At 34.4% G+C, this 25,951-nt stretch overlaps 1 protein-coding gene across 25 annotated transcripts in view; it reads right to left on the bottom strand.

The window, feature by feature from the left end:
* LRRIQ1 (leucine rich repeats and IQ motif containing 1) overlaps positions 1 to 25,951 on the bottom strand; it is a 214,957-nt gene that overhangs the window by 188,957 nt on the left and 49 nt on the right. For 21 of the 25 annotated variants that reach the window (XR_012005746.1, XR_012005745.1, XR_012005747.1 and 18 more), the window contains exons 2-9: positions 24,478 to 24,562; positions 21,811 to 21,952; positions 20,371 to 20,482; positions 16,421 to 16,509; positions 14,656 to 14,773; positions 12,959 to 13,182; positions 8,093 to 8,167; positions 5,186 to 6,805 (exon numbers count right to left, since the gene is read on the bottom strand). Coding sequence is in view for 19 of the 25 variants with exons in the window: in XM_072772945.1 (XP_072629046.1) it covers positions 5,186 to 6,805; positions 8,093 to 8,167; positions 12,959 to 13,182; positions 14,656 to 14,773; positions 16,421 to 16,509; positions 20,371 to 20,482; positions 21,811 to 21,951 (2,379 nt within the window). In the remaining 6 variants the exon portion in view is untranslated. Of the gene's footprint in view, positions 1 to 5,185; positions 6,806 to 8,092; positions 8,168 to 12,958; positions 13,183 to 14,655; positions 14,774 to 16,420; positions 16,510 to 20,370; positions 20,483 to 21,810; positions 21,953 to 24,477; positions 24,563 to 25,835; positions 25,940 to 25,951 lie in introns of those variants that run through there. The other 4 variants (XM_072772946.1, XM_072772958.1, XM_072772959.1 and 1 more) reach the window with 4 other exon arrangements.

The following is a 25,951-nucleotide window of genomic DNA, read 5'->3' as shown; positions in this document are numbered from 1 at the left end:
AATTTATATTTTATGGTTTTTCAGAAAGAAAAATATTCATCCATTTGTGTCGAGAAAACCACTGTGTCTTACCCATTTTATTTGTCCACAAAGAGAACTTATAAATTCTGTAACTGGGAAGCTAGCTGTATACTAAAAAGTGAACACACTATTTAGAACTAAGCACTTAAAAATAAAAAACTACACAACTGCAGCTTTATAGTAAGAAATATTCCTCTGCCTTCTAATTTATGTTATCCTGCCTGATGTAATCATATGCTGCTTACAATCACCTACGTAAACTGTTAGGCTCTAGTTTTTATGATGTAGTAATTTCTCTAGTTTAGTTTAATTACAAAATAGGGGGGCAGCCTGGGTGGCTCAGTGGTTTAGCACCGCCTTCAGCCCAGGGCGTGATCCTGGAGACCTGGGATCGAGTCCCGCGTCGGGCTCCCTGAATGGAGCCTGCTTCTCCCTCTGCCTGTGTCTCTGCCTCTCTCTCTCTATCTCTCATGAATAAATAAATAAAATCTTAAAAAAATAATTATAATATAGGAGTGATACCTCATTGATGATATCTACTTTTGAATATGAGGCATTTCATAATATTTCCTCCTCCCTTTTATGGATTATTTTTAAAATTTCCTTATGATATGGTAATTTATTATTTATCCTACCCTAGGTTTTTCCAAATATATGAGATCAAAATAAATTTTAATATTAATCATTATTGATACATGTATGGCAATAATCATATAAATAAAACTGCTTTATATTCCAAATATTAAGGTCAATATAGAATTAGTACTCATAGGTGTTCATCACTGCATGGTCAGCCTGAAAAAGAGTAACTAGAGCATAGCAGTTGTTCACTGAGTATTTCAGAAATAAATGAATGAAATATTTTTTGCTGTGGCAAAAAAATATAGCATTCATGATTTCTTTCCTTAATAAAGAGTAATATAAAGATATTTCAAAAACTAATATTTTCAGGCTCTCATAACTTGAAAATGAATTGTTCTACCTACAGAACTTATGACTCACTCATTATATTTTAATAAAAGATAACAAATCAATTTTCTACATTCCCCTAAATTCTTGACAGATCCTGATACATAAAATGACCTAAAATAGGTATATAATTGTAGAGATTTCACTTTCAATTATTCTAGAATTCAACACGTCTACTTATGGTAGACTGTAATTACAGAAATAGTGAAAGCAGTGACTCTTCTTGGTTTTGCTTTTTGCAGAACAACTGTTCAGTGATAAAAACTTAAATCTCTTTAATCTGAATAAATAATATCATTTTAAAAATCAGGTGCAAAGAGACTGAATCTGAGATATGATTACTGGATTAAATGAAGCAGAATTTAACTTCTGGTAGCTCATGTACCATTACAACACCAGTTTATTACAGTTAGCTTTGTATAAGGGACATGACATTCCATCTAAAAGTTCATCAACAGCTAAAATGTTCATGCCATGTTATAAAGCCATATAAAAAATCCTTTTAGTTTAGTACTTGTTTTTATGATTAAAGTACATTATCATTAGTAGTAAGATACCAAATATAGAAATGAATTAGAACACTAAAACTAGAAAAAAACCTATATGTTAGTTATCAATAATCTTTGCTTCAGGTCCAAGTTTGACAATAACTATTATATATAGTAGGAGCCCTAGACTATATTCTTCATACATGTTATTTTAAAACACAACAATCCTATCCAGGAGATACTACTCTTCCCAGTTTAAAGAAGGCTCAGAAAGGTCACGCACCGCACCCAAGGTCATACAGCCAGTAAATGGCGGAAATAAAATCAGGACCCTGATCTTACTTGATATAGGGCTTGTTAGCACTTTATTGAATTCTATTCGAATAATTTTACATTAATTTCCTTTTTTAATACATTATATCTAAACTGTGTAGCTAGCAGTAATATGGACATAAGATTAACATTCAGTTGGACTTACTTATTCATCTATTTATCCATCCTCCCACTCATCTACCTCACAGTCAAGTCATGAAAACTGCTATTGCCTAACAATATGTAAAGAAGTATAGAAAATAGGCAGGCCCGATTTCATGTGCTGAAGGCTGAAAGTGAGAGATTAATATAAGCAAAATGAATTCATCACTGGGTGAAATTCTAGAGGAGTAAACTTTTATCTTCTAAAGGTCTTCTCTAGAAAGGCTTTCCAAAGATAGCAAGTGGGTGATCAAGATCAAGATCAAGATCAAGATATGAAGCTAAGAGATTAGAAAATCAAAGAAGAGATTCATAGGTTAGTAGCAGTAGCGAATAAAGACACCAGCATAAACCACCTCCCAGAGTCATTACAAGAGGGCATTTATAACACTTCTGCATTTAGAGGCACATTCATAAATATTTTTCAACTTTATACTGTATACTTGATGCTTCAAAGAAAAATTAAATATTTGAAATTGTTGCTTGAGCAGTGGTCAAGAGAATTACAATGTCCTTTACATTTCTAATCCTATTAATCCATGGCTGGGCACCACCAGCATTGTCTAGGGGCCCTGCAAAAAGGCAGAACATCGGTGTGCCTGGGTGGCTCAGCTGGTGAAGCAATTGCCTTCAGCTCAGGTCATGATCTCAGGGTCCTGGGATGGAGCTCTGCATGGAGTCCTGCATCAGATCTGCAATAAGCAGAAAGTCTGCTTCTCTCTGCTCATTCTCATTCTCTCTCTCCTTTCTCATATAAAGAAGTAAAATCTTAAAAAAAAAAAAAAAAAAAAAAAAAGCAGAACATCGAGACTGGTTACCAGACCCAATGAATCAGAATTAGCATTTTAACAAATTCTCAGGTGATCTGTATGCACAATACAGTTTCAGAGGACCTGCTCTAAGAAGCAAAAGGAGTAATCCTTACTTTATATATATTGACAAGAGTTTCACAAAAGGAACATAGTGGATAGGAGAAGAAACACCAAGGAGACAGGTGCACACATCTTAACTTCCTTGGTGCTCTTCTCATTGAACAGAGCAGATGAAAGAGAAGACACTGCAATTTTTCTACTTTCAGTTTACTTTAGAAATAAGTACATGATAGGCATGAAGTTGTCACTCGTTCCTAACTCAAACAGATATACATAAGAAAAATTACCCAAAATAAAAGTAGCTAAAGTTATCAATTCAGAAAGGCTGCACCAACATCTTAAGGAAGTAGAAAAATGAATGATTCCAGAGATAACCTAGCCAAAGAAAATATTAATAGAAGAGCTAACGAGAGACTCTCTATGTACTTCTACAGATCTGATGGATATGAAAAATACGTTGTCTAGGAAAGAAAGGAAATTCAGGGATGCCTGGGTAGCTCAGTGGTTGAGTGTCTGCCTTTGGCTCAGGTTGTGATCCCGGAATCCTGGGATCGAGTCCCACATCAGGCTCACTGGAAGGAGCCTGCTTCTCCCTCTGCCTGTGTCTCTGCCTCTTTCTCTGTGTCTCTCATTAATAAATAAATAAAATCCTTAAAAAGAGAGAGAGAGAGAGAGAGAGAGGAACTTCAAAGTAGTTCTTGTTCCTTAGACTGCTTTTTCACACCCCAAGATCTTTTTAAAGCCCACTATCTTATTATCCTTTTAGAGCACACCCTGAAATTTTATTTACAGCAATTATCAAAATCTGTAGTAATGTATTTATCAGTACATTTATTGGTTTAAAGCCACTTTGTGGGCAGCAGCCCCAGTGGCTCAGCAGTTTAGTGCCACCTTCAGCCCAGGGTCTGATCCTGGAGACCTGGGATCAAGTCCCACATCGGGCTCCCTGCATGGAGCCTGCTTCTCCCTCTGCCTGTGTCTCTGCCTCTCTCTTGCTCTCTCTCTCTCTGTCTCTCATTAATAAATAAATAAAATCTTTAAAAAAAAAAGCCTTTTGTATATCAAAGTCAGCTCCATAATGTCAAGGACTGAGGTTTCTTTCTGTCTCTTTAGTCCAACAACAAATATTGATCAATCATATTGGACAGATAAATATTTGCTGAGTGAATACATTTAAAAATCCACATATATTAACATGAATGTTTCTTTTCCTAGGCATCTGTCTGTATCAAAAAACTAAATAAATTCTATTGAATACATTTCAGTTTCAGGACCTAGCCAGATACATGTATTTTAATCATTTAAGTCCTTTCTAGTATCATGCTACTTGAGATATTCTCTCCTGTTCTTCTACACATGTATTAGTTTCTTTTTTATTAAGATTTTATTTGAGAGAGAGAATGAGAGGGCATGAGTCGGGGGAGGGGCGAAGGGAGAGGGACAAACAGGGAGCCTAGTTAACTGGAGGTTCAATCCTAGGACACTGAGATCATGACCTGAACCCAAGACAGACACTTAACAGGCTGAGCCACCCAGCGCCCGTTAGTTTCTATCTTAATTTTAGTTGAAAATATAGGCTTTATAAACATAAACAATTCATAGCAGTTGGTGATTATTATTTCATATTTCAGGTCTATATGCACTGTGTTTATATAGCACATGACTAACTATGTTTCCACATAGAAATTCTAGAGTCTTCTATGGTAAGCCCTTCTTTCACAGCCCTTGTCAGGTACAGAGAAATCCATTACATTCCAAAAGGTGCCAGTAGGTGGTATTGTGCCCAAGACTATAGCAAATTAACTGAATGTCAATTTAGGAATTTCCTACTCTAATTCAACACTAAATTCCCAGATGTCTCCACTCTTAGAAGCTTAATAATGGCTACAGGACCCTTGAACATGGCTTCAAGATATAAATCAAAGCTTTTTGTAGTGCTACACTGAGGGAGAAAATACCTTGAATAATTTTAATCAAGGAGATCTTTTAAATACATCCCCTCTCAAATGGGGCAATAATTCATCAGCAATTTCAGCAATTAAGACCCAAAATTCCTGGATACAAAATATGTCCTCTACTGATATTTTTTCTACTGATATTTTTTATGAAAGAATAATTTTTTAAAGATTTTATTTACTTGAGAGAGAGAGAGAGAGAGAGCACGAGCAGGGGGCGGGACAGAGGGAGAAGCAGGTACCACTGAGAAGGGAGCCAGATGCGGACCCTGGGTTCATGACCTGAGTCGAAGGCAGGCACTAAAGGGACTGAGACACCCAGGTGCCCCCTACTGATATTTTTAGTTATATTTTAGAGAACCAATTGTAATTAAATATGAAAAAATATTATAAAGTTATAAAGTACCTGCTGTAGAGTATTCCAAGGGCCACATCGAAGAATTTCTAGTGTATTCAAAGGAGGCATCATGTTGACTGGGCATTTTACAGGTCTCTTCATTTTAACAATTTTCTTTTGTTGATTTTGTTTGAAAATTTCAAACCAAGGTTTAAATGATTTTATCCAAGCTAGCCTCTTTTCTTCAATAGAAGATAGAAGTGTTGGCTTTGGTAAAGAAGAGGTCACAACACTTTCACATTCACCTTTATTTTCATCACATTCTTCGGAGGTTTCTTTAGGTTGAGACTTAAGAGAGTTTATTCCTTTAAAAACTAAGGAGTTTTTTGCATTACAACTACCCATGTCTTCACAAAGAGCATTTCTATCTAAAATATAATCTTGCTCGTTTATTTTGCCTTCTATATTTATCATGGAATCACTACTGTTAAAAATCACAGCACTATTCAGAGTATTGCCTTTTGGGTTCTTCTCAGTTTCTTTGGATTTTAAGTCAATTTCTTTTTCTTGTATTACCTTTTCTCCTATAATTTCAGGATTTTCTAATTTTAGTGATTGTTGCTTCATTGAAATCACTGGAATATTATTCTCTTCATATAACGTTCCATTCTCTTCTGATATCTCTTCTTTTTCTTTTTGTATCTTACTCTGTTGACTATCTTTGATTATTTTTTGTGCTTCAATGTTTTTCACCTTGTTAATTTCTTGATTATATCCTAATATTACTATGTGGGTGTCTTGTCTCATATTCTCATTTATGGCAGGTTTCACATTTGCCCCTTTTTGTGCTTGAGACTTTAATTCCTGCAGCTGAAACCGTTCTTTCACATTTTCTTTTAGATCTGGGTTTTCCAATTCAGTTTTTTTGTCTATATTTTCACATTTTCTTTCTTCCTTGACAATTTTTTCGGAGCATTGTTGTTTTGCCAAGTTCTCATTTTTTACTTCAATTTCCACCAAAATTGCCTGGTTTGTAGTAGAATCTTTTGACTGCATTTGTATTGATTCTTTTAATACAAGCTGCCTACCTACATCTTCTCTTTTATCTGATTTTTCAAGTAGCCGGAGGCAAACATCTTCCCACTTCTTTGACTTTTCATCCTCTACCATTTTGGCAATATCATCTTTATTCTTTGATGTATCTTCAACAGTTAAACTTTTGATATTATATTCACCTTTCTTTAATGCTCTACTTATTATTGCCTGTTTGCTTGCATCTTCTCTTAATCTTAATATTTCTTTGTTTAGCAGTTGCTCTTTTTCTCTTCTCATGATGTTCTTTTTTTCTTCATATTCTTTTTCTCTCCTCCTCCTCTCCTCCTGCTTCTGCTTTTTTATCTCTTCTTCTATCTTTTGTTCCTCCTCCAATCTTTTTCGTTTTTCCTCTTCCATCTGTCGTATTTTTGCTTCCTTTTCTTTCCACTCTTGTGCTTTCCTTTTCTTACTTTCTATTCGTTCTTTTATGAGGGGAGCATATTTTTGGAAGGCCAAAAATGCTTTATATTTAGCTTGGATTGTTACAGCTGCATTATGCTGCAGTTTTAATAAGCGCATTTTTTCTTTTTCTTGTAGATCTTTAAATCTTGTTCTTTCTTCTTCCATTTGTAAATGCAAGTTTTTAATAAATTCCTAAAGTAAATAAAGGGGAAAGGAGAGGAAATGAGTAGGAAATATCAATGAGGGAGAAAGAACATGAGAGACTCCTAATTGGGAAACGAACAAGGGGTAGTGGAAAGGGAGTTGGGAGGAAGGTTGGGATGACTGGGTGACGGACACTGAGGGGGGCACTTGACGGGATGAGCACTGGGTGTTATGCTATATGTTGGCAAATTGAACTCCAATAAAAAATATACTAAAATAAACAAACTCCTAAAGTAAGATAAATAGTCAGCATAAAGATATTATTACAATAACATCTAAAATATAGGCTACAAACAAGTAATAAAATTGAATCAAGATGAAGCTACTATAAAATTCACTTCAAAGAAGTAAAGCTATTTCTTTTAAAGTATATTAATCTTTTAAAATATTTGAGAGTTTTGATCATGTTAATAAGTTGATATTCTAATATTATAGCTATAGTAAGCCACTCAGATGTAAATTGAGGAATTCCTTGAAGATAGAAAAAAAGCAAGAGAAACCACAAGCCAAAATTTGTGTAGGAGAAAAGGACTTCAAACTTTCTGAGATAGGAGGTCTGATAAAGGAGACTCCCAGAGCCAGCACAGAGACTGCAAAAGCAATAGACTTGGTGACATTTATGATACCATGAAGGCAAGGTAAAACATACATATGAGCAATATGAAGAACTAGCTTAGTCACACATTTTATCCTTTCTCAACTATTAAGAGAGCTGATAAGCATATATTGCATTAAATTAGATCATTTGGAGTTAGGTGAGAAAAAAATCATTATCACTAGAGTCCTAAAATAAAAGTAAACAGATCAATAAAATTCAGCAAGAAAAAATAAAATAAAATTCAGCAAGTATTTGAGGAAAACCTTAAAAAACTGTAGAATTATAATTTTATATAAGCATATTCACTCACTAAACCAGTTTATTTTAATTTTAGGACATTGTATTTCAAAGAGAATTTCTGATTATAATTTTTAAAGCTTTAATAAATTAAATCCTATATAAGGTAGGCAATATTATTTTAAAATGTCCATTTCAGGGGCACCTGGGTGGCTCAATGGTTGAGCATCTGCCTTTGGCTCAGGTTATAATCCTGAGGTCCTGGGATCAAGTCCTGCATCAGGCTCCACACAGGTAGCCTGTTTCTCCCTCTGCCTGTCTTTGCCGTTCTCTGTCTCTCATGAATAAATAAAATCTTTTAAAAAATGTCCATTTCAAGTATAATAATTTATTTCAAAAAAGAATGATTATTGTAATGATCAAGAACAAGAAATAGATACCTCATGTTGTTTAAATTTCTCTTTCCATATTTTCTCTTCTTTATTGAGTTCATCATTCATCTTCTCCTGTTCTTGCTGAACATATGGTAATATTAAGTTATTATATTCAAATATCAAATAACATTATGTTCTTTATATTCAATTCTTACAACTTATATTTGTAAAAACATATTTAAAGTTAATAACTCACCCAATGATTCTCTGTTTTTAGTACTGGGATAACAACTTTAATCTCAATATAAAGTATCACATAAATGATATCTAGTGTTCCCATTTTGAGCACATAAAGATGTTTGCAACCTGGGAATGTTATTTGAGAATGTTTATTCACATAATAAAATGCATTGGCTAGATATGCTGTTGGCAATGCAAAAATTACAAATAATATTTGCGAGATGAGTTTTGCATTACAATTTTTCTTTCCACGCCATCCCAATTTAACTCACATAATCCAACATTTCAGTGGATAATGATTTTCTTGATTAGTATCTATTTTGTTAAGGATCTGCAGAATAAACAAGATCCTTTCCTCTAAAATTTTACCTTTCATATGGGAACTCTATTGCAAGTTTGCATATTACCTCAAATTTAGCAGGGTAAATTTATCACAAGAGAAGACTATCAAGGATCACAGTAGAAAAGGTGCTATAACTAGAAGATCATGAAAAGCTGCACATAGAAGATTGTATTGAAGGCATTTATTAAATGTTTTCAACTAGGAAAATGATTGTAGCTCTGTTTTTAGGAAAATTAAATGCATACATTAGAGTTAAAGACAGAAAGCCAAGGAGTCCTAAAGAGATCAATGAGGTAGGTATTAGACAAGCCCATGTAAGAATCAAGGAGGGCTTTCTGTAGATAGAGTGGCCTGAGGACAGATACAAAGACAACGTCAACCTGAAACTGCTACAAATAGCCAACTGTCTGAAATAAAGGAAATGGGAATATTTCTTTGGATATAATCTTTTTTTTAAAAGATTTTATTTATTTATTCATGAAAGATATATATAGAGAGAAGCAGAGACACAAGCAGACACAAGCAGAGACACAAGCACAAGCAGAGAAGCAGGCTCCACGCAGGGAGCCCGACGTGGGACTCGATCCCGGGACTCCAGGATCGCGCCCTGGGCCGAAGGCAGGCGCTAAACCGCTGAGCCACCCAGGGATCCCCTGGACATAATCTTATAGGATGAGAATTAAGCAGAGAAATAAGTCCTTCTGACAGCACTATGGTGAGTGAGTTTGTGGAATACAAGACCAAAAGTAGAGAGATCAACTAGAGACTTTAGTGAGTAAGCCAAGCTAGGACATGCTGAACTACAGAATAACAGTAAACAGGTGAGTGTATGAGAAGATGGATAATATAACTATTAGAGGGAAGAGCTGAAGATGGTCTTTATCTTTCTACCTTTCTAGTGTAGCTCATCAAAATAACAAGTACCAAAGGAGAAGCACAATTTAGAAAGACAATGCCCTCAGTTCTAGACACATTAATTTCTGAGTGTCAAGAACTTATAGGAGAGTTATGTAGTTCATTTTTTGTTATAAATATAGATTTGTTTCTGAACAGCTATGGTTGTAACTATTATCGAGAAAGTATATGAAGAAAAAAGGACAAAGAAAGAAATCCTTAATAGTACCATATTTAAGAAGAGAGAGAGACAGAGACAGAGAAGGCTAGAATGGATATAAAGGAGGAACTGCCAAACATAGAAGCAGAGAATCAAGGTGGTGTATTCACAGAGAAGTCAAGGAAAAGAGAAATGGTTAACAATCAAATTCTTATTGGCATAAAATGCTACAGAGGACACTATAAAAACTGAAAAAGAATATGTGAGTATGGAAACTTATAAATCACTGGTTATTTTTGTCAAGAGAAGTTTCATTTAGTCAAATGGTGGTGATATATACCTAGTAGGTTTGGGATTCAACGAGAGATGAAGACATAATGTAGCAAAAATTACCCTTTAGGAGGCCTATGATAAGTAGAGCTAAGAAGCAGCTAAAGTAAGACTTTGAACAAAGGTAATCTCAATGATTTTTCTTTTGTTTTGTTTCTAGGATGGGAAAACTGAATTTGCTTATAAACAACAAGAGGAAGTTGACAGGAGTGTTTCAGCATACAAACTAAAACAATCAAAAAAGTAGGGGTAAACTGAAAAATAATAGAATATGGAGCAGAATGGGGAAAGCTAACCTTTAGCAGAAGAAACCTTTCCTACTGAGTGTGGAACAAGGATAAGAAAAAAAAGCAAAGTGAATACAGAGGTTGGTGCAAACTAGATAGAGGATTAAGAAGAAGTTCGCAATTGATGCAAAAATGTTATGTGATCACTTGCCAATAATGAGGAGGGAGAAGTTAGGTAGAACTCTTTAGGAAAGAAATTTACAATAACTATTTGGGAGAATGGAACAGGAAGCTAACAAAGGACACAGAAAAGAACTATTAAAAGTAAGTAAATTACAAATTTACAATCCATCTTTATAAAATTATGGCATGATCCCATTGGTAATGTTTTAAGCCCCAAGGCATGACAAAGCATACATTTAAGATTTCATTAAAGTATTTTAAACTATAATTTTATGATAAAGCACAAATTACTTAGTTCAGAAACTAAGAATTCTTTGAAGGTGGGGCCCAGGTGTTAGATCTCTTTTGTCATCTAAGCACATAGCTGAATGCTTTGTCATTGAGGTAGTCCATGTTTTTGTTTGTTTGTTTTAAAGCAATTAAAAATGGTAGTTTAGGTAAACAGAATTTAAAAGTCAGATGTTTTCTTAGCCTGAAAACACCACTACTAATCAATAGCAATGATGCATTTAAACATAAGATGGCACTACTACAATAACCTATATTATATTAAAGCCAGTCTAGAGTAAAGCTTCTGACTTTTGGAAATAACCACTTAATCTGGTCTGTGGAAAGGAAAATATAACAAAAGGAAAGCTAATGATCTATAGTTCACACTACTAGAAAAAGCCACAGGCAAACTAGGTCTAATGTATATTGCTTATATATATAATCAGGAAATGAAATGTACTCAACATGGACAGTGAGAATACATTAGACTGCCTCTGTGATCACATGTCAATGTTCTCTATATGCAACACTCAAAATTAGTAAATGTGGGTAATATGTAAGACCGAGAAGTCACTCCTGCTTGTTATCTACACATTCTAAGGATCCTGATGGCCATAAAGTGAGGTCCTAAAAATCCACCAGTTTCTCAATATACCACTACCATGATCTAGAGATGTGGACCACCTGGGGTAGGTTTAAGAGGCAACAAAAACAAAAACAAAAACTCCTTTATACCAAAAAATTTCTAGTCCCAGGAATTTGCTCAATTATGGGAGCAAGGCACAGAGCATTAACTACATGGGTGAACTGCTACAACCAATTATGTTTTATGTAATTGCTATACATTAGACCACATAGCAAGGACACTTCATGATCTAGAAAATTCTGTTGCATTCTTATATGATTAGAAGAGTATGAAAAAGCAACAGTTCATGTGTAAATATCAGCCTTTCTAGGACAATCTTCGTAATTTCATTGACCCTAGGGGCCCTGGAGATCCAAAGAAGCATCTGAAATTTCAATGAATTTTAATAAGTTTTTAAATAAATTAATTTAATTAATTTAAATAAATTTATAAAATTAAATTTAAATAAATTTTTGAATTCCAATAAATTCAATGAAAACTAATCAGGAAGTCCATAGAAATAGTTACTACAGTCAATTGCTGCAATTATCAGGAGAACTTGGGATGCCTGGGTGGCTTAGCGGTTAAGTGCCTGCCTTTGGCCCAGGGTGTGTTCCTGGAGTCCCGGGATCAAGTCCCACATCAGGCTCCCTGCATGAAGCCTGCTTCTCCCTCTGCCTCTGTCTCCGATTCTTTGTGTCTCTCATGAATAAATAAATAAAATCTTTAAAAAGCGGGCGGCGGGGGGGGGGCAGCCCCGGTGGCTCAGCAAGCAGTTTAGCGCAACCTTCAGCCTAGGGCCTGATCCTGGAGATCAGGGATCAAGTCCCACATCGGGCTCCCTGCATGGAGCCTGCTTCTCCTGCCTGTGTCTCTGCCTCTCTCTCTCTTTCCTATCTCTCTCTCTCTCTCTCTGTCTCTCCATGAATAAATGAATAAAATCTTAAAAAAGGGAGTAAACCCCATAGAATAGAGCTCAATCCATACCATAATCTAAAAGCATCAGTACTATTCAGAAGTAGTTACCAATTCAAAAAGTGTATTAAAAAAGCCCAGATATCCATTGACAGATGAATGTGTGTATATACATATATGTATATATTGTATATTGCATATACTGTATATATTATATATTGTGTATATTGTGTATAACATACATATATATGTGTGTATATATATATATATATACATACAATGGAATATTACTAAACCTTCAAAAGAATGAAATCTTGTCATTTGCAACAACATGGATGGAACTAGAGGGTACTATGCTGAGCAAAATAAGTGGGTCAGAGAAAAATATATTATTTCACTTATATATGGAATTTAAGAAACAAAACAGATGAACACAGAGGAAGGAAAGGAAAAATAAAATAAGATGGAAACAGAGAGGGAAGCAAATCATAAGAAACTCTTAACTACAGGAAACCAACGGAGGGTTGCTGGAGGGGAAGTGGGTGGGGATGGGGTAATTGGGTGATGGGCGTTATGGAGGACACCTGAAGTCATGAGCACTGGGTATTATATGCAACTGATGAATCACTAAATTCTACCTCTGAAACTAATAATACAGTGTATGTTAACTAAACCAAATTTAAAGTAAAAAAATTTTTAAAGAAAAAATGTATAAAAAACAAAAAAAATTTAAAATACCCTTTACCTTCTGAATATTCTCTAATTTCTTCTTTTCAACTTCAAATTGTTTCATCCAGCAATGTCTCTTTTCTTCTTCTTCTTGAAATTGCGTTTCTTCTCTATCTCTTTGAGCTTTGAGAGTTTCTTTCTCCTGGTCTTCCAGTTCTTTCTGCTTGTCTTGCCATGCCTCAAAAGACTGCCTACATCTTTCTTCCACTTCACAGTATCCAAAATTTATATCAGCATCATCTGTATTCATGAAGAGAAATATTATTATTCTTTTTTTTTAATTCATAGAGACACAGAGAGAGAGAGAGAGAGAGAGAGAGAGAGAGAGACAGGCAGAGGGAGAAGCAGGCAGAGGGAGAAGCAGGCTCCATACAAAGAGCCTGATGTGGGACTCGATCCCAGGTCTCCAGGATCACGCCCTGGGCTGAAGATGGCACTAAACCACTGAGCCACCAGGGCTGCCCAAATATTATTATTCTTAAAAGCAAATCTCTCCGGATGCCTGGGTGGCTCAGTCTGCCTTTAGCCCAGGGCATGACCCCTGGAGTTCCGGGATTGAGTCCCCTATCGGGCTTCCTGCATGGAGCCTGCTTCTCTCTCTGCCTGTGTCTCTGCCTCTCTCTCTCTCTCTCTGTGTCTCTTATGAATAAATAAACAAAATCTTATTTAAAAAAAACTCTCAAAAGTGACCTAATATAAAGTATAAAAGTAATTTTGAAATGAAGAAATAAGGGCAATGTATTACGAAAGTAAAAATGATAATATGCAAAAAAAATACATGTTTGAATACACATAAAAATTCTGTTGCAGTCATATGCAGGGAAGTTCTATTGTAGTCATATACAAGGAAGTTCGTCAATAAAGAAATCACAACTTGACTTAAACTATACCACAAAATTTAATAAAAAACGTGTGTGTGTGTGTGTGTGTGTGTGTGTGTGTTGTAGCTAAGGGAATATAGTTAAAGGATACTTAAAAATCCAAGGCTGGGAGCACCTGGGTGGCTCAGTCAGTTAAGTATCTAATTCTTTTTTTTTTTTTTTTTAAGTATCTAATTCTTGATTCTTTTTTTTTTTTTTTAATTTTTATTTATTTTATGATAGTCACAGAGAGAGAGAGAGAGAGGCAGAGACATAGGCAGAGGGAGAAGCAGGCTCCATGCACCGGGAGCCCGATGTGGGATTCGATCCCGGGTCTCCAGGATCGTGCCCTGGGCCTAAGGCAGGCACCAAACCACTACACCACCCAGGGATCCCCTAATTCTTGATTCTTGGTTTTGGCTCAGGTTATGATCTCAATGTCCTGGGATGATACCCCACCTCAGGCTCTCCGCTTGGCAGGGAGTCTGCTTCTCTCCCTCTCTCTCTGCCCCTCCCCCTGCTCTCTCTCTCTCTCTCTTTCTCTAAAATAAATAAGTAAATCTAAAAAAAAAAAAAAAATCCAAGGCTGGGCATATATGTTTCAGCCATCTCTCTATATATACATATTGATTTTAAATTTAAATAATTTTAAAAATATTTGAACCCAGTTAATGTAGGAGGCATAAAAAACTATGAAAATATGAAATTAAACAAGGCATAAAGGCATAGTAATTTTCAAATATCATGATTATATTTTTCTAAATGCTAAAAGAAAACTGTCCAAATTTTTTTCAGATAACTATGGTCAATCACATAAAAATAATCAAAAATATCATTGAGCAGTTTGGCTCACCTGGCAAAACATGTTCATCCATAGGCAAATCATAAGAACCAGGCTCTGGAATAGAATCAGGACTATCACAATGGATTTTACTCCTCAGAAATTCTTCTTTTTCTATTTCAGATAACATCTAAGAGGTTAAAAGAGTACCAATAATTAAGAAAGAGTAAAGAAAGAGTAAAGCAATCATTTAAAAATATGTCAAGTTTATGTACACATATCTAAACTTTTATTTACTTTGAATCTCTCTCAAATACAACTCTATAGCACACCAAAAGTATTATTCCCATAAGATTATTTTTTTACCATCCTTGTCTTTCAGAAAAACAATGATTTTCTAATCACTCTCTGATATTTATCTGTAGTATTCAAATATACTACTTAAAAATCTAAAATGACTAAGTATGAGAATAAAAGGTACAGCATTAGGACATAGTCAATGATACTGTAATAGCCTTGTATGGTGACAGATGGTAGCAACACTTCTAGTGAGCATAGCATGATGTATAGAGATGTTTTATTACCATGCTGTATACCTGAAGCTAATGTAAAATTGTGTCAACTATATTCAAATAAAAACAAAACAAAAAAAAGCTTGAAAATCATTTCGAAGTGTCTATACTAATGTTTGTGTTCTTCCTAATACATTTCCATATTTCTTAATGATCTAATAAGTGATTGCTCTATATATAAATAGCTAATACCTATGTTTAAAAAGAGAATTATTCTCTAATTTAACCTGAATTATGCAAAAGTCATAATGTTGATGAATACTTTTCCAAGACTTCTACCTAATTCTAGTTGGAAAGATAGAGGATCTCTATTTCAATGAAGTAGCAATATGATCATTCAAAATTAATATTTCAAATCTGTTACCAAAAAAGAGAGTAAGAGACATATATATACATATATATATTTGTGTGTATATACACATATATATTTATATGCAATTTTCAAATTATGTTAAACATCTTAGGAAGCAGGAGTTATGTAAAATTAGAGATAGTTGGTAAAATGAGAAGTAAAATGAGTCCAAGATGATGAACCTGTAGAAGAAATTTCTCAAATATATTTCTGGAGGTTTTAACCAAAAATGCTAGGCTCTCCTTTACTCTTACTTCTATAGGAGTATTTATATTTAATTTCTTTAAACTAACAAGATGTTCTATTTGAAAATTTCCATGGGATATTTAAAGTCTACTAGGAACATAGTAGATTCCTAAGCAGGGTAATAAACATTATATTCATTGTTTCCCTTGGAGATTTTAGGGGAAAATATCACATAATATAGTCCTACTGTTTTATCTACATGCATTTTAAATTTCCAAGTACTGATGATTCAGATCACTATTTCTAATATTTTTTAAATTGAAATTTGAGTTGTTACATATTACATGTCAGAGTAAACCATAAAGCCAAAAGTGATTTGCTTAAAAATAATTAATTTTTAAATTTTTTAATTGGTTAATTTTATCTTTTTTTTTTAAAGATTCATTTATTTATTTGAGAGAGAGAGAGAGAGAGAGAGAATGGGAGTGCACACACCAGGAGGAGGGGCAAAGGGAGAAAGAATATTAAGCAAACTCCATGCTGACATGGGGCTCCATCCCAGGTCTGAGATCATGACCTGGGCCAAAACCAAGAGTCACTGAGTCAGACGCTTAAAGGACTCTGCTACCCAGCCGTCCCAATCAGTGAACTGTCATCCTTCAAAAGAGGCAAAGGTAAATTTCTAACTATAATATTCAGTACTTTCAGTCAAAAATTGATCATATACCTTTATTAACTGTTCCGGATTTTCTTTATGTTCAGTTGATAATTCTATCCTTAAGTGCATGTGATTATTAGGAACTCTATAACTATAGTCTAGAGGGGAAAAAAATGTTATAGCTTTAAATATTAGAGTAGGGTAAAACATATTAAAATCTCAAATTCTTTCATTATACTTTAATCTCAAATTCTATTATAGTATATTCTTGGTGAGTGACTCAAAACAATAGGAAAATAATGAAAAATAAAGAACAGAGAAAACCTGTAATCTTTGTTCTAAAAATAAAAGTGACAAATTTATAAAGCACTCTCTTGATCATCTTTCATATTCTAGACTGAAGTTGATACTGCAGTGACACCTGGATTAGAAATCAATAAAGGTTCAATTCTACTGCCACAAACTAGCAATAAACACAGTTTAATAAAAGTATGTTTATTTTAAAAGATTATAATTACTAACATGAATGAAGTGAGCTTTCATTCCTGATTTTATGAGTTTTTGTTGAATTTTATTGTCTTTTTATCCTCTGTGCAGATGCAGTTATTTTTTTTCCGTATTTAACCAATGTGCTCTTTCATGGTAATCTTCATTAACAGTAAACTGTTGTTCACGGATGACTATCTTGCTGGTAACTAACTACTCACACCTATTTTTTCAGACATTACAGATTTTCTTCTTCAACACCTATTCACAGTTTCACCAGCCTGCTTTCCCATGTGAGGGGTTGAAAAGCAAAAATAACATTCTCCAGATTCCTTTGAAACTAGGTTTCTAAGGGTGATTTAGGTTCTGCCAATTGGAATTCCAATCCACTAAAGACTTCAGATAACCATGTCCCTATTCAACATCTAACTGTGAATGCATACAGAAATTCAAGCAAGCATTGCCTAGCTAAGCTCAGGCAACCCACAGAACCATAATAATATGGTTATTTTAAACCACTCAGTTTGTTTTTCAGCAATAAATAACCAAAACTTCTACCTTTACCAATAAAACAAACACACAAACATCCCCAAAACCCTTTTGCTTAAATCAGCTAAAATAGTTTCTGTCTACAACTAAGAGCCCTAACCAATATATCTACATTTGTAAGTGAAATTAGCCTCTGGTTACTTTTGTGTGTATGCTATGCTTGTACAGATTTATATTTGTATTTGAAATATGCAAATTTTTATAAATGAAATAGTATATAAACTGCAGATTTGTTTATCCTTTATGGATTGTAAGAATTCAACTGTAAAACCATACTCATTTCTTTTTTTCCTTTTCTTAAAACTCATACTAATTTCTAAGGACATTTGAGAAGGAAACTTTTTCCACTTTCTTGCAAGATTATTGATTTAATCATGTATCCCACTTTTTTGAAGCAATTTTGATAATTATAATTTTCTTTGAAAAATATTCTATTGAGACTAACAAACTTATTTGACCAGAACTATACAGGAGATTTCATAATCTCTAAACCACTGCTAGACTCATAGTTATATAACTTTTCATGTAACTAATTTTTTACAATGTGTTTCGTTTTATTTTTTCTTAATTAGGCTATATAATTGCCAATATATCTATAATATATTTTCATTGTATAAACTTTAATATATACAAAATCCCCTATAACTCAACTACAGATAATCACTGCCAAAACTTGAAGCATCTACATAAAGTAAGTCTCTATATATCCATTCACACAAGTGCTCAGAACAAAAGTCTTGGAGTCAATTTCCTCTCCTCATTTTGTGTCAATCCATCCTTTTGGATCTTTTGGTTCTTTTTACTTTAAAAATGGTTTCTAGAATATGCCTATTTTTCATCATTTCCACTCCAATCACTCTCATCTCTAACCATACTATTACAACAGTCTTGTAGTAGACTCTTGCTACCTCAGGTTATCTTTTTTATGTAATCACTAGAATAATTGCCTTAAAAATGTGTCAGATATCATCACTCCTTATGCAAAAACCTTCACATACACAGAGTAGAATTCAAAATCCAGATCATGATCTATAAAAGCTCTATATGATCTGAGCCCCAGATGATCTGTGCCTTGGCTTCACAGAGCCTTCTTTCTGGAACACTGGCTTTCTAGATATCCATGTGGCTCATCTTCTCATTTGCTGAGACATCCATGTGGTTTTCCTTCTTAGTCATTGCTCAGATATCACCTCCTGAGAGAGGACTTCCCTGACTTACCCTATCTAAAACAGCAACCTCCAATCTCTATCCCCTATCTTAATTTTTTTCCTTCATGGACGTAATCATTATTAAAATATTACATATTTATTTGTTTATAGTCTATCTCTCCACACTGGATAAATAGAATAGGAAAGCAGACTTTTGCCTATTTTGTTCTCTGTTATATTCTCAGTGGCTGAAACAGGTCCTTTTTTTTTTTTCTCTTTTATTTTATTTTATTTTTTTTAATTTATTTTTTATTGGTGTTCAATTTACTAACATACAGAATAACCCCCAGTGCCCGTCACCCATTCACTCCCACCCCCCGCCCTCCTCCCCTTCTACCACCCCTAGTTCGTTTCCCAGAGTTAGCAGTCTTTATGTTCTGTCTCCCTTTCTGATATTTCCCACACATTTCTTCTCCCTTCCCTTATATTCCCTTTCGCTATTATTTATATTCCCCAAATGAATGAGAACATATAATGTTTGTCCTTCTCCGACTGACTTACTTCACTCAGCATAATACCCTCCAGTTCCATCCACGTTGAAGCAAATGGTGGGTATTTGTCATTTCTAATAGCTGAAACAGGTCCTTTCACACAATAATATTTGTTGAATGAATGCCTATGAATACCCACATTGTAATATGTACCCATATTTGCATAAATGAAACTGATTTTTATAATAACTTTAAATGCTATATCATGAATATTTTTATTTCATTAAATATTATCTAAGCCATCTTTTCTAATGAATGTTGTTGGACACACTGAGAACCGTTGAACATTTAGGCTGCTGTGATTTTTAATTATAAATCAAGCCATGATTAATTCTAATTAAATCTTTGATCATTCTATTATTCTTAGAATAATTCCAAGAAGTAAATTTGCTCAGTTGAAGCAAATAAAAATTGTTAGTTTTCTGGGCACCCCAGGTGGCTCAGCGGTTTAGCGCTGCCTTCAGCCCAGGGCATGATCCTGGAGACCTGGGACCGAGTCCCACATCAGGCTCCCTGCATGGAGCCTGCTTCTCCTTCTGCCAGTGTTTCTGCCTCTCTGTCTCTCTTTCTCTCTGTCTGTCTCTCATGAATAAATAAAATCTTTTAAAAATTGTTAGTTTTCTGGTGTAAATTATGTTTTTCTCAAAAAATGTATAAACTAATACTTCTAAAATATTCCTGTCACTAATTTCCTTGTCCTTAATGCAAAGTAAGGATGACTCTTGAACAACATGAGGGTTATGAGTGACAACTCCCCACGTAGTCAAAAATCTGCATATAACTTTTGATTGCCCAAAACATGTCTACTAATAGCCTGTTGTAGACCAGAGGCTTACTAATAACAAACAGTCTATTAATATATTTTATATATGTATTATATACTGTATTCTTACAATAAGGAAAGTTAGAGAAATAAAAATGTTAAGAAAATCACACAAAAGAGAAAATCTATTTACAATACTGTACTAAAAAAATCTGCACATAAATTACCTGTGCAGTTCAAACCAACTGTGTTGTTCAAGAATCAACTGATTAGGGCTGGTAAAACAAACTGTTGGTGGCTAGTATTTATTGGACATGTAAAGAAAGTTGTACGGAAAATAAAATACATGGATTATAATAAATTTAACAATCCAGTATATTATAGATATTATAGTTGGGAGAACTGCACATACATGTATATAACAGCAGATAATAAAAACTTCAAGCAGTATAATTTTCTAAGTTATAAATTATTCATGCTTACAAAAAACTTATCTGTCAAACAGATAAAAACTATACTTACTTAAAATATCAGTATCTTCCAAGTCCTGAAGAATGAGCTCTTCAACAGTTTTACTCTTATTCTTTATGATGTTAATGCAGTGAAGAACTGACTCAGGTAATTCATCCAAATCCTAAAATTAAAAAAAAATAAAACAAACTGTTAAGTTATTAAAACCATGTATCAAAAATTTGATAAAAGTTTTGATACACCAAAACTTTGAGCAAACGTGTAAATGAGTTCAAACAAGTATATTTGATTAAAATATGCTTTTCATTTTCAGATGATTATGAAATACATCCATGATTCTATTGGATTTCATATGCAAATGAAGAATTACAGAATTTTTTGTCTCACTTGAATTAGCTATGGATAAGAAGACATAATAATGTAAAAATTTTAACCTTCCAAAAGTAATATATAGGTTATTGTAGTCCTAATTAAAAGTCAAAGTATAACTACCTTTTGAAACTTAGCAAGTGAGGATTTTTTGGGAAAATGCTTTGTGAAAAAAAAAAAAAAGAAAATGCTTTGTGGAGGTTTTGAAAAAGTAAAACAAGGAATCTGACATATTTGATACTTAATAAAAAACTACAAAACAGCAAAAATTAACAGAATAATGGAAAAGAATAGACAGCCTTGGATAGATTATATGAATAAACAACTGAACATATACAAAAGATAAGACGAATCAATTAAGAGGTAGATTATATGCCAAGTGACATTAATAATATTAACTAAATATGAGCAGGAAAATTTCTATTTTCTATTTAGATCTATGTTTATAACATAAAACATATGAAAATAAATTCCCATTAGTTTAAGGATTTTGATATAAAAGAATGAATCTATGAATACATTTTCTAAGCACATAAACATTGAGGGAAATACACAAACGAAAAAATAATAGATTTGATTTCCAAAAAATAACTACTTCTATAGGTCTACAGATTTCATAATAATTTTGCTTTCCATATATATCTAATAGCATTGGAAAGCTCATGATTTAAGTTTAAAAAAACCAGGATACAAATAAATAATTCTATGTATAATATAATCCCAATTTTGCAAAGAAATGAACATATATACATGACTTCTATCTTCTTTTTATAAAGATTTATTTATTTATTCATGAGAGACACAGACAGAGAGGCAGAGACATAGGCAGAGGGAGAAGTAGACTCTCCAGAGAGAGCCTGATGAGGGACTCATCTTGGATCTCCGGATCACACCTTGAGCAGAAAGCAGACACTCAACTGCTGAGCCACCTAGGCATCAATGTACTTCTATCTTCAATGTACTTTATATATTTAAATATCTAATAATATGCATTTTAAAAAAGTGATCCTAAGGTTAAAAAATGAGATAACTATGAAAAATGCACTGAGAAAAGTTTAATTTTTCTCCTGCAAAGTTTATTCCAGTTAAAAGGTTCTTGAAAGCTCAGCATTTAACACTTACTGTATCACTATTATCACTCTGGGTGTCTGATTTTGAATCACTATCAACATCATCTTTTTCTAATGAAGAAATGCTGATTTTATCCAATTCAGCTTCTATTTCTTCTTTGAGCTTTTTATCATCATCATCATTTTCCATCATCCTTCATAATAAACAAAGAACCATTTTAAGAAAATTGAAGAGGCTAAAATGAATAAAATCTATGGGTTTTTAGAAGTGTGATACCAATCTGACACATTCTGTGTAAATATGTTTTCACCTAGGACATTTTTATCATATCTTAGTTGTACCATATATTAAAGAACATTGTTTTTTCTCTCCATTAACTTATTATGTCTCTAAGTTTGACTATAAAATGATCAACTCTAATAATACTCTCTCAATTCTCTAAGGGGAAATTCACATTGAATGGCCTGTCTTAGCTTCCTGAACCAAGAAATGTCATAGTAAAATTCATCCTCGTGGAATAATTGCTTCTGAACAGCTTGAATATTCAGATTAGAAACCTCATAAGAAAAAAAAAAGAATACTCATTAGGGAACAACCTAAGTCTATACATGGGGCAACATATTGGTTAGTTTCAACTCAATAGCTCAAGTTGTCAATTTTACTATAGATAGCCACATGTGTTTAGCAACAATATATTGTAATAATGGATAATATATGGCTTATAAGATCACTATTTATATTATTTAAATCTTTAATGTTTGTGATAGGTATCAATCAAGCAGTACATTACAGAATATCTTTACATAATCATTACCATCATCAACTGGCTTCTATGTATTGAGCACCTGTGACAAGCCAGGCACTAGAAGACACTTTGTAAGATTGATAATCATCAGAGAAAATTAACAGATATAACGTCATTATAGTCATTGTATTGAAAAGAAAACCAAAATTTGTAGTGTCTACTTAACTGCATGTAGTCATTATGCTAATAAGTAATGGGGACAGGGCCCTACTTGAGAGATCCTGCACCCAAAGCCAGTGCTCTCCCCACTTTGAAATGATCTCTAAACTTAGTCAAGCTCTTGATCTGCCCGGCAATCCTTTAGAATATTCCCTGATCCAATAGTCTTCAAATTGCAGATGGTAACTCATAGTGGATTAAGAAATTAATTCAGTGGCATTTCATCATAAACTTTTAATGATGGAATAGGATAGGGAAGATTGGGTCAGAAAAGAAACTATAAATGTACCATATATGTTAAAGATAAAAAAATTCATTCTAAAAATGCTTTTGTTTCAATTGTAAGTGGGCATATATGTACTCATGTGTGCATGGGCTGCAGTGTAATGTGTAAACTGGTTTCTTTTAATGTGGGTCTTGGTTTAAGAAAACAAATTTGAAAATCACTGCACTTGTCAATTCTTATTTTCCAGACTATTCCAAACTTTCATTCTTTCAAGTCCCTGACCTTTCCAGTACTATCTTCTTGATTCTTCTTTCCTTCCTACCTGCCTGCCTGCCTGCCTTCCTTTCTCTTTTCCTTCTTTCATTCATCTCAAAATCAACTTTTTGGGAGCCAATCAGATATATTAACATCAGTGCTGGGTGCTATATTAATTAAATAAGACAAGTAGCCTGTGTTCATAGTTTATAGTCTAGTTAACAAAGAAAATGAGATACCCTCATTTTCCTATTTCTTTTCCCAAAATCTTGTCATATTCATTTTACTTGGAAAGGCACCCCTCCCTAATAAGTGTAATTTTCTGCCTATTCTCTGAATCTGACAATTTTTCACCATTAAACTGTGCTCTACCCACTATTCTTGCTGTTTACCCCCTGCCATACATCTTTTTATCCTACTTGTCTCTCTTCTCCATGTAAACACAATCAGTTCACTCCCATCCAAAAAAAAAGAAAAAAAGAAAAAAAAAAAAGAAAAGAAAAACACCTGTGCCTGTCTTTCCTCTAGTTGTATGTATCACATCTTTCTTTCACATACAAATAATGGACTGATTTCCTTGTATTGCCTACACTCTTGGACATTTATCCCAGAGAAATGAAAATTGATGTTCATGCTAAAAGTTGTACATGAATATTCACAACAGGTTTATTCATGATGGTCTCAAACTGGAGACAACCAAAATGCCCCTAAGTAGGTGAATGGTTAAACCAATTCTAGTACATCCATACCATGTCATACTACTCATCAATAAAAGGAATGGATATTGATGTGTGTCACAACTCCAACAAATCTCCATGAATCTCTGGGGAACTATGTTGAGAAAAAGCCCAAACCAAAAGGTAATATGTTAAATGACATTCATATGACTTTTTTGAAATGATAAAATGACAAAATTTTATAAGTGGAGGACCGATTAGTGTATTCCAGGAGTCAGAGGTGGATGGAGTTGGAGGAAGGTGGTCATGGTAATAAAAGGGTAACATGAAAGAGTCTTGTAGCATTGGAGCTGCTCAGTATCTTGACTGTAGTAGTAGATAAGTGACGATATTCAGATGATAAAAATTGTATATAATATGTACAAATGAGTACAAGTAAAACTGAGGAAATCTAAATAAGATTAGCAACAAGATGTTACCATTGGGAGATACTGGGCAGGGTGCAACCGATATTGCTGCATGGTTTCTTAAAACTATGTGTTAATCTACAATCATTTCAATAAAAAAAATTTAATTGAAAAATCCCACATACTCACTAAAGAAAGTTAAATAGATTATGGTGGATTCATGGAATGGAATACTATACAAGTCCTTTTAAAAATGGGGATATTTGCTGTGCTCCTGTGGAAAGGTAGAAAAGAAGAAATAATTGAAAAAAACAGCACATGGTAGAAAACTATTCAGGGTAACGTCTCTTTTGTGTAACTACACACACACACACACACACACACTCTCTTTTTAAACATAGAAACGTTCTGGGAGAAGTTGGGAAACTTTTAATTTTAATTTCATACCTTTATGCGGAGTGATTTAAAACAAAACCGTGAATATGTACTACTCTTGTCATCCTAAAAACTAGTTTTAAAACAAATTTTATGGAAAATAAATAAACAAATAAAACAAATTTTACCCATATCTTCCTCCTGCAAAGGAAAACAAAGCCAGAAACAGAACCAGTGTTAAGATGCTATCCTGTTATTAAACTTACTTAAGGTGCAATTCAAAAGATCTGCTAGGTGGAAATCATATATATATATATGTAGCTATAGAGCAGAATGCGAGGGACACAAACTTTATGGAGAAAGAAAGGCAGGAGAATAAAGGTAATGGATAAAGGTAATAAAGGTAAAAGTCATTTCCATCGTGTCTCTCTCTGCTCTTCAAATGGCCCTGTCCAACCACATGTCCAACCACATATGTGATCTCAATCTTTCGAGTAGCAATTTGTTTAAAAAAGAGTAACGGGTGAAATTAGCTTTCATAATATATTTACTATTATAATACTATATCAAAAAAATATAATAATGATAAATGTATACTATTTTAAAAGGATACTTTTGACCCCATATACCCAAAATATCATTGCATCGCGCAGTCAGCATCAAAGTCATTAATTATGAAGATCGAGGCAAAGAGACTATGGTCTCGCATCCTATGCACTAATTCTTCAAAATGGGACGCGCGCTTGACGCCCGCAGCACCTTTGGAGCTGGAGCCGCTGCAAGTGCAGCCCTCGGCGGCCCCCTGGCGGCCACAGGCCGCGGAGGTCACTGCCGCCCGGGAAATCCCCCGCCGCACGCGCGCTGCGGGAGACTTCAAGGGGACGGAGTAATAAATAAAGCTGCCCAAAGTGGGAAGTCTTGAGGAGCTCGCCTTGCAAACTGTAGCTCTCCAAGCTCTAAACATAAGGGAAGCAAATTACTTGAGAGGGTGACTATGAACCATAAAAGGGAGGCGGCGGCGGCGGAGGGGGGGGGTAGGAGGAGGGGGAAGAGGGGAGTGGAGGGAGGGACGAAAGGAACCATCACTTAGGGAGGGGGCAACAACGGCCGCCACCGGAGGCTCCCCAGACCGCCGGGGGGGGTCTCCAAGTTTTGGGGGAGCTAACTAACACCTGCCAAACCGAAGCAGCCCAGGGATCCGCGGCGCCCCGCCCGCTGGCCCGAAGGCCTGGCCTGGGCAGACACGGGCTCGGTCCGGGCCCCCCGCGCCTCCAAGCCCAGCCCCGAG

The sequence above is a fragment of the Canis lupus genome, chromosome 13 (assembly GCF_048164855.1).
Source record: "Canis lupus baileyi chromosome 13, mCanLup2.hap1, whole genome shotgun sequence".
In the NCBI taxonomy this organism is placed as follows: domain Eukaryota; kingdom Metazoa; phylum Chordata; class Mammalia; order Carnivora; family Canidae; genus Canis; species Canis lupus.
This window is presented reverse-complemented; position numbering and strand designations above follow the sequence as displayed.